Source organism: Myodes glareolus, chromosome 16, assembly GCF_982192425.1.
Source record: "Myodes glareolus chromosome 16, mMyoGla1.1, whole genome shotgun sequence".
NCBI lineage: Eukaryota > Metazoa > Chordata > Mammalia > Rodentia > Cricetidae > Myodes > Myodes glareolus.
The window spans coordinates 16,313,296-16,327,207 of NC_142041.1; the positions used below are offsets into that span (position 1 = coordinate 16,313,296).

Below are 13,912 nucleotides of genomic sequence, written 5' to 3' on the forward strand. Positions count from 1 at the left end.
AGAACCTAAGTAACATGGAGAAGCTAAGTAACATGGAGAACCCTAAGAAAAATGTATGGATCCCCCTGAGAAGGGGAACTAGACCAGATCTCCTGAGAAAATTGGGAGCGTGGGGGTGGGGAGAGAAGTGAGTGCAGAAGGGGAGCACAAGTGTAGAAGGGAAGGTGGAAGGAGAACTGGAGGGATCAGGATGGTGGAGACAGGGAAAACACAGAGAGAGACAACAAGGAAAGAGATATTTCGATTGAGGGAGCCATTATGGGGCTAGTAAGAAATCTGGTACTAGAGAAATTCCCAGGAATCCACAAGGATAACCCTAGCTAAAACCCTAAACAATTATGGAGAGGATGTTTGAACTGGTCTTGCCTTGTAATCAGATTGATGACTACCTTAAATGTCATTGTAGAACCTTCATCCAACAACTGATGGAAGCAGATGCAGAGATACACAGTAGAGCACTAGACTGAGCTCCCAAAGTCCAGTCAAAGAGAGGGAGAAAAGAGGGGGAAGAGTGATATCATTATATAATAATCTAAATTATTTTTTTAAAAGTTATAGTAAAAAGGAAATTTAGAAAAGAATAAAGTATTTGACTTGCTAACATCCTTAGGCTCTTGGAAAAAATGAAAACAGATTTTCTTGGAGCATATTTGAGATGTCCATGATGGCAGTGAGTCTCTGTGTGAGAGCTAACTATCATGAATACAATGAACCGATATTGGGAGGACATAGATAGACGTAACGAAAAGATGCTTGAAAAAAAAAATGAAACTCACAGATGTACTGTAAGAAAGAATCATAGATGCTATAATAATCCTAATTCAAAATTAACAAGCTAGTTCTTTGTGGTTGTTTGTTTTCTTTCTCTTTATAAGACTTTACAGAAATATTTCTTCTGCATGTTCATTTCTGAGAACATTTCAGTACCCCTGAATATTAGAACACACGTATTGTAAGTGCCGCGAATATTCATGTGTATGGTTTGTGTCTCACTGATATCATTCTTATTCTTTATAAATTTTACCAATATTATCTAACATATACATTTAAATGTTTCAACTGAGATTACAAAATATTCTGTGTATCTAATGCTTTGAATCTGTGGTAGTTCAGTATACAGTCAGCCTCCCGTAGTCACATATTCAATTAGCCACAGATTTCAAGAATATTTGAAAAAACATTTATACATATACTGAACATAATGATGTTTTATTCATTAGAGAGGAAGGCAAAAGAAATACTTAAATATTCATTTGCAGCATGCCTGCTGTTTTGAAATCACGAAAGATGATTTATAGCATTCAGAAGGATCTATGTGATTCACAGGAAAATGCTGAGCTCTCTCCATTTTAGATAAGGCTGTAGCTGGATGATGTAATCTATTTGAAATCACAATTGTCAAAAGCTTATTTAATACACACTCTAATAGGAAGGGAGACTGGAAAAGAAAGGCCTTTCATCCCTATGCATTGCTTGACTGACAGAACTGTGGCTCCCGCTGCTGCCTAGCAACAGAAAACTGTCATTCCCCAGCTGTGTCCGTCCTGAGAAAGAGGCAAATTCAAAGTAAAAGGAGAGTTTCTATTAAACTCTGAATTTGGAGTATCTGGTAAATACTTATTGTATTCTTCAGTTTTACAGAGTTTAAGCGTCCTCGGGTTTCCATGGAACTATCCTTGGTGATCTTAGTGCCCACCCTCTTTCATGTATTCCACAGTGACTTTAGTGTTCCTGTGTCAATGGTCCCCTTCACCTTGTTCTGTATCCACGTCAAGTTCTGAAATGAGAATTACATTCCATTGTGACCACACAGAGTTCAGAGAAACCTGTCCCCCTCTCTTCATTATCTTATCCACTTTCTTTACTTGACTGTACTTGCTCCATTCATATCTGTGCTAATATGGTGAAGAAACTGCTCTTTATTGCTTGCTTTATAAACAACTGTGACTTCTTCCTCTGAATGAGCACATTCATATTTCTTACACCAGCCATGGCTGTGGGCTCAATTCTGTTTCAGGCTAAATATTAACAGAAGTGGCTGAGAACAGATCTGTAGCCCTATGACCAGACTGACTTCTCATAACTTCTAACATAACTTCAAATTAATGAGATTTTCAACTTTCCAGTGCAAACCTTTCTGTGAAAAAAATTCACTCCTCACAGTAAATCCCATAAAACACTGTTGAGAGAGCTTCTTGCTGGGTAATTGAGTGACTCTGGATGATTGGTACCACAACTCCTGTTCTTCGGGGTCTCCTGGTGTTTGGTGAAAGAAAAACATATCAACAGTTCTATATATGTGTTGCTTTTATTGGTTAATGAATAAAGAAACTTACTTTGGCCTGTGACAGAGTAGAATAGAGCTAAGGCAGGGATGGAGGACTAAACTGAATGCTGGGAGAAAGAAGGTGGAGTCAATAGAAGTCATATAGCCCTGGATGGAACTTTACCCAGCAAGCCACAGCCACATGGTAAATGCTGATTAATAGAAATGGGTTAAATTAAAATGTAAGAGCTAGCCAATAAGAATCTATAGCTAATAGGCCAAGCAGTGACTTAATTAATACAATTTCTATTTGATTATCTTGGAGCTGAGCAGCCGGGAACAAACAAACGGCCTCCTACGACTAACAGTGAAAAACACTAAATGTCATTTGCAGACATGAAGAGAAAATAACAAGGAGATTGGTAAAGACTCTTGTTGATGTGATCTGTAAACCTAGTGTTGGTTTGCTGCTTTGTTTTGAGTTCTAGGACCATCTTCCATCTCCTTGGGTGTGTTCTGGATAGTTCTTATGAGTAATTCTATACAAATATATGTAAATTCAACTTTCATCTAACTATTCTCTGAAATTACTTTTCCTTTTCTGATTCCTTTCTTCCACTGCCACCCTTCAAACAGCCATGTTGTTCAAACCATGTAGTTCAAACAACAACACTTGAGTACAATACTTTTGACATACTTTTCAACTGTTTATAATGTCTTCCTCACACTTTAGTGATATGGTGTCAAGATCTTACATTTGGGGAAGCAATATCCAGTTTCAACCCAAATTCAAGTTGGGTTCTGCCTGCCATGGCCTCCTAACTACTAGGATTATAGGTGTTCTGCCATCACACTTAGCTATTGCATTTCTGTTGCTTATCACAACTTTAAACAGTAACATTTTTATTTATATTTTAAGAAGTTCTTGCATATGTACAATGTAACATGTAATGCAATGATAGCTACACTTCCCTATTATACTCTAATTCCCCTCTGACTCCTGGTAATATCTTCCTCTCCAATGATTTTTTTCTAGTTTTATATCTTTTCTATGTGAGTCTTACCCAGAGAACCCCAAAAATCTTGCTTTTGGTTGCAATGACGCCATCAGAGGTGGAAGACAGCAGTTCATAATGTTCCTTTTTTTCCTCATGCTCTTACAATTTTCTCATTCATCTTGCACAATATTCCCAGAGTCTTGGAATAGGAGATCTTTTTATCATCCTTATAGATGAGTACTCAACTTTTACATAGTCTTAGCATACTGATCTGTGATGCACCTATGCATTGTCCGTCACCCAACTACAAAAAGAAGTTTTTGTGATCAAAGTCTATAGCAGCCCAAGCTTTCTAAAGTCGCAACACTTTAATACCTTTCCTCGTGCTATGGTAACACCACCAAAATAAAAATTATTTTCAATGCCATTTTAACTAGTTTTGCTAATGCTATGAATCTTAATGTAAATATCTGTGTTTTCTGATGGTTGTAGGTGACCCCTGTGAGAGAGCTTTTTGACCTTCTCCAAGCAGCATTATAACCAACAGATATAAAATATAAATATTTAGAAGGCAGTTTGTATACTGTGTGAGGATGTACTGCCCTGATAAGTATAATAAAAAGACAAATGGTCAATAGGTAGTCAGGAGTTATAGGCAGAACTTCTGGGCTGAGAGAGAAATCCGAGAAAAAGAAAGGTGAGTCTTTGAGCCAGATGGGGAGGAAACAACCCATGCAGGAGGAGAGGTTACAGCCATGAGACATCTAGCAGAAGGGAGAGTGACAGAAATTGGTTAATTTAAATTATAAGAACTAGTTAGCAACAATGTTAAGCCATAGATCAAGCTTTCATAATTAATAAGAAGTCTCTGTGTCAGTTTGGGGAAGCTGGCTAGCAGGGCAAAGAAAGACTTGTTACAAGGCAGTTTTACTCCATGACCATTCAGCAAAACATCAGTGGCAAGTTTTACCATAAGCTGTGGCAACTGCTTAGCCATCAGGTTTTGATCAGACTTGTAGTACTAGGCATATGTATGTGTCCTCAGTTTTTATCAAAAACTAGTTGTTTGCAAATGATTACAGTCTAATCATCCCAGAACTAAACCAGCAGACATATCTTGGCTCACTCATAAGTACTATACCATACTGGGTCTACATGTGGGTAAAATCATAGATTAATTTATCTCCCATTTGCCTGAAGAGAATGTTCTGGCACAATGAATACTATCCAGCAGATAGATACTTCCACTCACTTCTAGTTTGATTTTGATTGTGTGTGTCCTGTATCCAAAATGTGTCGTATCTTCAGCAAAAGATTCTTTTCTCCTCCAGGATAGTTACAGTCTGACCCTGCTCCCTTACAAATTATTTCCATCAGGGATGATTTAAGCCTGCTTCTTCATTTATCTGTATCATAACCCTGCTACCTCATTCAGCTGTGTACTATCAACCCACCTCTTTGATTCAGATGTGCAAAATAAACACGACAAATTTCCAGGCTGCTACTTCAGCACCTTCATATGAGCATCGGCCTATCTATTTCCAGATATTTTATATTTGTGACTGTCCTTTTTCATTCTCTCATCATCCCATTTAGGTAAACACAACGCCCTGCATGTCACCCTCTAATTCTCGTGGGAAAGCAGGAGGACTAGCAATCGTCTATACGACTCATAGGAAGGTGTGCCACACCTGAGATGCTTAGCTTCTGAGAGAGGCATTATTCCCTGACAAAGAGTACCTCTATTCAGTTGATAGATTATAATGTATTAAGCTTCCATGTTTTTCATACATCCTTAATTTTGGTTGACCATTCATACAACCCTCACTTTTCCCTCACACTTCTTCCCAAACCATCTCTAAGCCTTTCTATGCCTAGTATATCCCCATCTATTTCCTATCATAAGTTTTTGTTATCTCCCAATAAAACCCACCCCAACACATACCTTAAATGGTTCTTTTCTTACTTCCTGCAGTTTACTGCTACTCACTTTTATCTGAATTTTTTGAAGCTATGGTCCACATACATTATAGAGAGCATCTGTTGTTTGTCTTACTTTCTCTTTCTGAGTCAGGATTATCTCATTTCTTATATTTTGCAATTGCAACTATTTTCCTGTAAAATGTACTTTTATTTTCAGTAATAGAATAGAATTCTACTAATATTAGAATGAAATAATAGAATAAATAATAATAGAATAAAATAATAGTAGTAATAGAAAAAGTGCCGTTAGATATGTGTGTCATATTTTAATTACACAACAATCAGCTGATGGACAAGAATTCCACTACTTGTCAACTATCAGCACGGCAGAAGTGAATATGGAAATAAAAGCAGCTCTGCAGTATGAAGTCCTTTGGATAGATGTTCAGGAGTAGGATAATTGGTTTATATTGTGTTATATATTTAGCATTTTGAGAAAACATCCAAACTGACTTTCCAAAATGAATGAATTTACACTTCAATCAACTATAAATAATGTTTCCCCTTTCCACAGCTTTGACTGCAGGGGTGATAAGCATCTTGGTAGTTTTAATTTGCCTTGTAAACTATCTACTCAGATTCATATAAAAGTTTTGGTTTACTTGTTTTCATGATGCACTTTTTATATTCCAGATGTTAATTCTTTGTCAAATATTTAGCTGGTATTTTTTTCCAAATCTGTGGAATTCTCCTTCACCTAATTGACAGTTTCTTCCACTGGGAAAAAAAAAAGCTCTATAATTTCTCATCCCATTTGTCTGTTGTTGACCTTGTTTTTTGACTTGACTGAATACTATTTAAAAAATTCTTACATTGGCTACAGTGCTTTTTTAATACTCCCTACATTTTCTTCTGTCACTTTTTGAGTTTCAGGTGTCACACTGAGTGTTTGAATCTCTCTGGAGTTCATTTTCATGTAAGACAAAAAATAAAGATCAAGTTTAATTATTCTAAATTTAGAGATTCGATTTTCTAGCCACTAACTTTTGAAAATGTATATTCTCTCTGGTGTGTGTTTTTAGAATCTTTGTCAAAAATAAGAATCTGTAAGTTATTTTTGTGAGGATGATAATTTTCAAAATATTGATTCTTCCAGTCCATGGTGCACAGACTACATATATATATATATATATATATATATACATATATATAAACATAGATATATATATATAACCATATATCTCAATTTTCTTGAGTGTTCTGAAATTTTCATTTGTAGTCTTTCAGGTCTTTGGTTGAATTTATTGCAATCTATTTATCTATTCATTTGTTTATTCATTTATTGTATATAACTACTAATGAGTTTTTTGGTAAATTGTTTCTTTATATGTTTGACATATAGAAAGAATACTATTTTTTATATGTTAATCTGATTTTGAATCCTGACACATTGCTTATATATTTATCAGCTGCAGGAAATTTCTGATAATTTCTGCATTTTCTTATGAATAGAAAATAATATCATCTGCAAATAATGATATTGAATTTTCTTATTTGTAATACTTCCCCCTTTTCTTCTGTTACTGAACATACTGAGACTTCAAGCAATATCTTAAGTAGAAGAGAAAAATGGAAATAATATGCCTTGTTCCTAGTTCTGATGGGAATAGCCCAAAATTTCTTCCACTGTTCATGATAAGATGATAGTAAAAGATGTGTCATCATATTCAGCCTCTATTACATTGCAATGCTCAATCCACTATAGAGTGTTTACCATGAATGAAGTTTAGATATTTGCAAAATGTCTTTTCTACATCTTTTCAGATGATCATATCCATTAAATTCATGAATCACATTTATTGATTTACATGTTTTAAATCACTCCTGCATCTCTTGGATAAAGCTAAGTTTATCACACTGAATATTTTTAACATGTACCTGAACTCAGTTTTCAAGTGCTTTAATGAGACATTTTGAACCTGTGTTTATCATTGAAACAGGTCCAAGCCTTTATCCTGCAATGCCTATGGCTGGGTTCACTCTCCCGACTGTGACTCTAACATGGAAACATTGTCCAGCCCATCACTATCTTCAGTCCAAACTGATCTCCTTGCTTCTCATGTCCGTTTGTCCAAGAGCCTAATCTCAGCCTGAGCTGAGCTTGCCCCATCTTTCAGGTATTGATACTTCCACAAGCAATTTCAGTCAATGGGGCAGAACAATGGACATAAAAACAGCTGCATGCTGAGTTGAAGAATGTAGGGAGACACTGATATTGTGTGTTAACCTGGAATTTCAGCAGAATTGAGCCTTCTAATTTTCTCAAAATATCTGATGATCCTGCCATCTACCTTTAGGTTTCCATGTCTTGTTTCACATTCTCTATTCTCTATTATCACGTTAGGGTCACAATATCACACTCAAGTGACTTATGAGCTAATGAGCATCTACCACCTCCAACCCACCTTGTCCTTGAAACTCTGTCCTAATCATGTCACTAACTGAAGAAATAGAACCAAAATTATGTTTGCAATAGTGCTGTTGACATTTATTGTTCTGAAAAGTTTAACAGCTTCATTTTCTTATTCCCTTACTCTCAAACTGTTGGAATAAAGTGTTTTTTCAAATTTTCACAGCAGAGGAAGCATACTTGCGTAACACTCTGACAATACACACAGACTGATATGGAAGGTTAAATACAACTGTTTATACTTAAATTTGAATTACACAAGGACCACAGATCATGAAAGGCTTGAATACAAGAGATAGTTCTGTTTGGGATTTTTCAGTCACAGTGTGCCACTCTACACTGTCAAATGCTTACTGTGAATCATTGGGCAGAACTTGCAACTACCTGTTGGAAGTAGCCATTGAGAAGCTAGCAATTTGGGTGGAAAAAGCACATAGGAAGTAAAGGAGAGGGACTAGAGTTTGATCTTACTTTTGGTTCTGTGACAAAGAAGAGAGACATGTCTCTTGTGTTATCTCCAGCCAAAAAACAAGGTTAACTAGTTGCTACTCAACCTCTCTGAGTAGGTAGGCTTTTCCCACAATCTTTATCGTCCATGTTTTATTGATAAATACAATAATGATGACTTAATATAAACATACATATCACAACTGTGGCATATTTAGGGCCATAGAACCAAAATCCTGGCCAGGCCACAACTTGAATGGCCAGTGGAGTACTATTCAAAATCTCTGTCTCATGTCAGCAGAGCCACCTGGTACGGGACAGACAAAAAAACTAAAATTAAGGGACTATTTTATTTTTACTAATCTCATAATCATTTGGTTTTATTTTGTTTCTTTAAAACTTTTCTTAAGGTAAAAATATATCCCCAAATTCATATATATTAAAAATTTATAAGTATATTAAATATGTATATATATTAAACTTCCTGTCATGATATTAATAGTAGGATAGAGTAATTCTAATTCTAAAAATAGGCTTCATTTATCTTCTTGCATGTGATTTCAGGCTTGAGTTTGAAGCAGGCAACTAGTAATTAAGTCTGCATACCCCAGATATATTTAATACATTGTGTTCCTTTAACCTTTCTGAGTATATCTGCTGTATATGATCTTGAAAATGTTTGAGTTTTCTGAGGTGAACTATGACCATTCCATATAAAAACCTTTGTAGTTTCCTAAAAGATGATGGGTCCCACAAGGATTTTTCTACCTGGAGGGTGGTCACTAAACTGACAAACACCACCCAATTATCACTTTTGTACTACAAACTGTTTGGGAACCTTCAGAGAAGTTAGCTAAGATGGTTCAGCTTCACAGACTATTCTAGGCAGGATTTTAGATAAACCATGGACTTTCCCATTACAGAGATACTGGACAACAAATGAAACAATTAGCTATCCTGGGACTTGTCCATTATCTCAATTTTCTCAGGGTCTTCCAAAGATGCTGTCAAACCCAAATAGTAGGTCATAATTTTAAGAACTTGATACCCACCTACCCAAGAGGTAGTCTGGGTTGTTTATAGTCATTCAGTGGGTTATGGATGTTTGTCATCATTTAGGTGGATTTGTTGCAAATTATTACTGGTCATGATATGAAGGAAACTAAGCAAGAGAGTTTGGATTTCAGGATCTCTTTCTGAATGAAAAAATAAGATATGGGAATGATAGCTTAAAAAGGTATATTATTTAATCTACTTTTCAATTACAAAATTACTACTAGCCTCAAATATTTTACATTGGTATGAATTTGTGTATATTGATACAAATTTAATATATATACATATTTCTACTCTTGTTTAAGGCATTGTACCTATGTAGTTCCTTTTAAAATGTAATATATAACTAAGAAATACAGGTGAATAGGTAGTCATCTTTAACAATCAAACTTGTAGAAGTAAAAATGACAAGATCTCCTGAGTAAATTGGGAGGATTGGGACCTTGGGAGAGGATTGAAAGGGAGAGGAAAGGCAGGAGGGGAGCAGAGAAAAATGCAGAGCTCAATAAAAGTTTAAAACTCTAATTAACCCAATTAAAAAATGGGGTACTGAACTGAACAGAGAATTCACAACAGATGAACTTCGAATGGCTAAAAAGCACTTAAGGTCATGCTCAACCTCCTTAGTGATCAGGGAAATGCAAATCAAAACAACTTTGAGATACCATCTTACACCTGTCAGAATAGCCAAACTCACAAACACCAATGATAGCCTATGCTGGAGAGGATGTGGAATGCGGGGAACACTCATCCATTGTTGGTGGGAATGCAAACTTTTGCAGCCACTGTGGAAATCAGTGTGGCGGTTTCTCAGGAAACTGGGAGTCAACCTCCCTCAGGACCCAGCAATTCCACTCTTGGGAATATACCCTAGAGATTCCCTAACATACTACAAAAGCATTTGTTCTACTATGTTCATAGCAGCACTATTTGTAATAGCCAGAACCTGGAAACAGCCTAGGTGCCCCTCAATAGAAGAATGGGTAAAAAAGGTGTGGAACATATACACATTAGAGTTTTACTCAGCGGTAAAAAACAATGACATCTTGAATTTTGCATGCAAATGGATGGAAATAGAAAACGCTTTACTGAGTGAGGTAAGCCAGACCCAAAAAGAGGAACATGGTATGTATTCACTCATAAGTGGATTCTAACCATAATTAAAGGTCTTTGAGCCTATTATTCGTGATCCTAGAGAAGCTAAATAAGAAGATGAACCTGATGAAGATTATTTAACTATCCGCCAGGAGGTAGGAAATAGACAAGAGTCCCAGGTAACCTCGGGTGTATGGGGGGGTGGGAGGGTTGATGGAAAGGGAGAGGGTTAGAGAGAAGGGAGTAGGGGAGGATTGGGGAAAGATCGGGGGACTGGGATGGGGGGGGAGGGAGGAAGGATGGATATGGGATCAGGCAAGTATATACCTCAACTAAGGGAATCATTTTAGGGTTTACAAGAGACTTGATTATAAAGGGGATCCCTGGTCCAAGGAGAGATCCCCAGATGGTTCTCTGGACAGAGGAGAGGGTGCCTGAACCGGCCGTGACCCACAACCATACTGATGAATATTTTGCATGTCACCATAGAACCCTCATCTGGTGATGGATGGAGATGGAGGCGGAGAACCACATTGGAACACTGGACCTAGCTCCCTAGGTCCAAATGAGAAGCAGAAGGAAAGAGAACAGTGAGCAAAGAAGGCAAGGGCAGAGGAAACCTTCATCCGACGTTGGATGGCGATACAGATGGAGACCCATATTGGAACACCGAACTGAGCACTCCACGGTCCAAATGAGGAGCAGAAGGATGAAGAAAATAAAAAAAGTAATCAGGACTGCGAGGGATGCGAGCACCCACTGATACAAGGGGACTGATATAATGAGAGTTCACCAAGGCCTGTTGGACTGGGACTGAACGAGGACGTGATCCAACCAGATTCTCTAAATGTGGCTGGCCTGGAGCCTTTTTGAAAAGCCATTGACAATGACACTGGGACTTGCTTCCTCTGCATATACTGGATTTTGGCGCTCCAGTCTGTTTGGACTCTCACCTTCCCTGGACCTGGAGGGAGGGGGGAGGAACTTGAACTTCCCATAGGGCAGGAAACCCTGACTGCTTTAGGGGATGTAGAGGGAGGAGGAGAGGGAGTGGGGGGAGTGGGAGGGTGTTGGGAGGTGGGGCTGAAATGGAAACTTTTATAATTTAATAAAAAAAAGTAAAAAAAAGAGAGAGATTTTATATTTTATAATAAAGTCTGTGGTATATTAAAAATATTAAATTAAATAAAATGTGAGTTAAGGATGTCTTGTATAATGTGATGTGGTACTAACAGGTATACCAATTGGATTTATAAAACATTTTATATTTTTGCTTTTCTCTTGAAGCTAGACTCAGGAGAGCTTCACAAATGTGTTCGAACAGTGAGTGCCCATTGGTAACTGCTCTTGTATGATTCTAACCTGAAGGTCTGCATACTCGTTCAGCTGCAGTCAAGGGCAAAACAATTTAATTGAACTCAGTGAGCAGTGCCTTGAATCTCTCTCTTCAAGGACACTGGGAAATGATTTCTACCATCGCATTCAGCACCAATCCTGAGTGGTATTATCTTGATACGCTCAGGACCAAAAGCATTAGAATGCATAGTTGAAAACTATCCCTGTACTCTTTCATAATCAGAAAAATACAGATTGCATTTCCTGCTATATGAGAGCAAGGACTGAGTAGATAAAGAAAGAAGGCTCTATAGTGTGTCGTGGCATAATCAATGTCCTTAGACAGGGACATAGTTTACTGAGCAGTGTGAACACAAATTACCTACAGGACCATTGACTAGCTCCAAAGTGAGAGAAATTATGCTCCACATTTTCTTTGAAGAAGCATTTTCGTCATCAAAAAGCACAAGCAGAAAATGCCAAAGGAAGAGGTACTTACACCAGAATAGAAAGGCTCACCAGACACACACAGAACGTCTTGCTCCTGTAGCATCAGCAGATCTCTGGCAAGATGCAGCCGGACTTTAAAAGGTTCCTGATTACCATCTTGTAGCAAGCAAACCCCTGTCTTCGACTTTAGATAAAAAAGAAGAAGAAAGAGAAAAATGCTCAAATCATGGGTTATGATTCTCAGAACTACTGACAGCAAAGTGTGATGGGTAACATTTTCGAGCCAAGGGCAATGCTTCCAGTTACCCATACATGACTTTACAGATGTGCTAAAGAATGGATAATAACTTCGAGCAATACAGAAGTATAGATAACTGAGGATATGCTAGAGAGACCACACTAAGACACAGAAGGAAAGACTGCATCAAAAGTGCTTCATTACACCGAGAAATGATGGAAATATTAAAAGTTAAAATATGAAAGTAATAGGTACATTGAGATCTATTTTATATTGCATGGAGTTCAACCTTTTAATGTTTGTAAGTCTTAGTTTGGTGTACGTATATTCAGGACCATGTGCAAGTGCCTAATAAATTCCAAGTAACTCTGATTACTCCCCAAAGAAAGATAAGAAAGAACAATTCTGTAAATCTGGTTTCTATGACTCATCCTTGAGTTAGTGAGCATTAAGTCACTTTTTGTCTCTGATATAAAATTCAAAACTGAAATAACATGGTTAGGGTTTTCTTAGATTTCTACTATGTTATCACATTTAGTTGTGAGCACATATTCATGTTTGCATTCGAGAACACACACACAAAAAGTTTTGAATCTATAAAGAAGTGAAGAGGAAGATTTGAAAACTATATGGATGAATGGAAATATTTATAGACAGATTTACTATAAACTAGGAAAGTTTTATTTAAATCTCATATTTTTGCTTGACACATTTTTTGGAATTGTGTGAACAGATTGAATACTTTTAAATTTGTCCTTTCTCATCTGATTGTGAATCAAGAAGACAATAAGAACAAAGATTATGTCAAAAGCTGATCCTTTTATTTAATAATTTCTGGTCATACTTGGCTCAATGAATTAGTATCCAGGAAGCACTCATCTTACTTAATGAGAGTATGTAGTTAAATAAATAATACCCAGCTTAATCTTGGAATAAGATTATACATGGACATTAGCTGGTCTGTTTCCCAAGAATGTCTTATAGTATTTATACAAATACATTTAACATTTAATATTGGTGCTTCCAATATTACTCTTTTGTGGGGGTCATGGTAAACAGATGGATTTGTTCATTTTTTGCACAAAGAATTAAATTTGCTCTCTGTGACAAACAACTCCTCTTATGGTTATGGCCTGTAACTTGCTATGATCGTATGTTGCTTGTGTATGCTTGAGCCTATGGGCGATGTCCACATGGCACTCCGGGATAGGCGACCATAGGCTATATAAGGGCTGGGAGAGGGCTGCCCCGGGGAGAGAAGTGAGAGAAGCCATTTGTAAAAGGTCCTGAATAAAAGTGCATGCAAGAAGAGCTCCGGTGTCGCGACGTCCTTGCTGGTCGAGGTGGCAGCAACAATGTCTGGAAATCACTCTTTCAGGAAGCAATCTAGCTGCTCTAATTCTTACAGTCTTTCCACCTCCCTTTCCACATAGCCCCCTGATTAATTCTGGAACCAGTGTCTTGAATCCCTTGCACTTGCTGCACATTGTCTTGTTGCGGGTCTCTGCAAGAGTTCCCATTTACTACAAGAGAAATCTTTTATGATGACGACTGAGTGAAGCTATGATCTACAGGTGTAGTAGAATATCACTAAGGAGTCATTTTATTGCTATGTTACTTCAGCAGTACTTGGT

General features: G+C 37.2%; 1 protein-coding gene across 3 annotated transcripts in view; it reads right to left on the reverse strand.

Annotated features, from left to right (window-relative positions):
* Sntg1 (syntrophin gamma 1) overlaps positions 1–13,912 on the reverse strand; it is a 482,604-nt gene that overhangs the window by 200,451 nt on the left and 268,241 nt on the right. For all 3 annotated transcript variants that reach the window (XM_087897100.1, XM_087897099.1, XM_087897101.1), the window contains one exon: positions 12,090–12,224. In XM_087897100.1, coding sequence (XP_087753226.1) covers positions 12,090–12,224 — 135 coding nt within the window. The remainder of the gene's footprint in view (positions 1–12,089; positions 12,225–13,912) is intronic.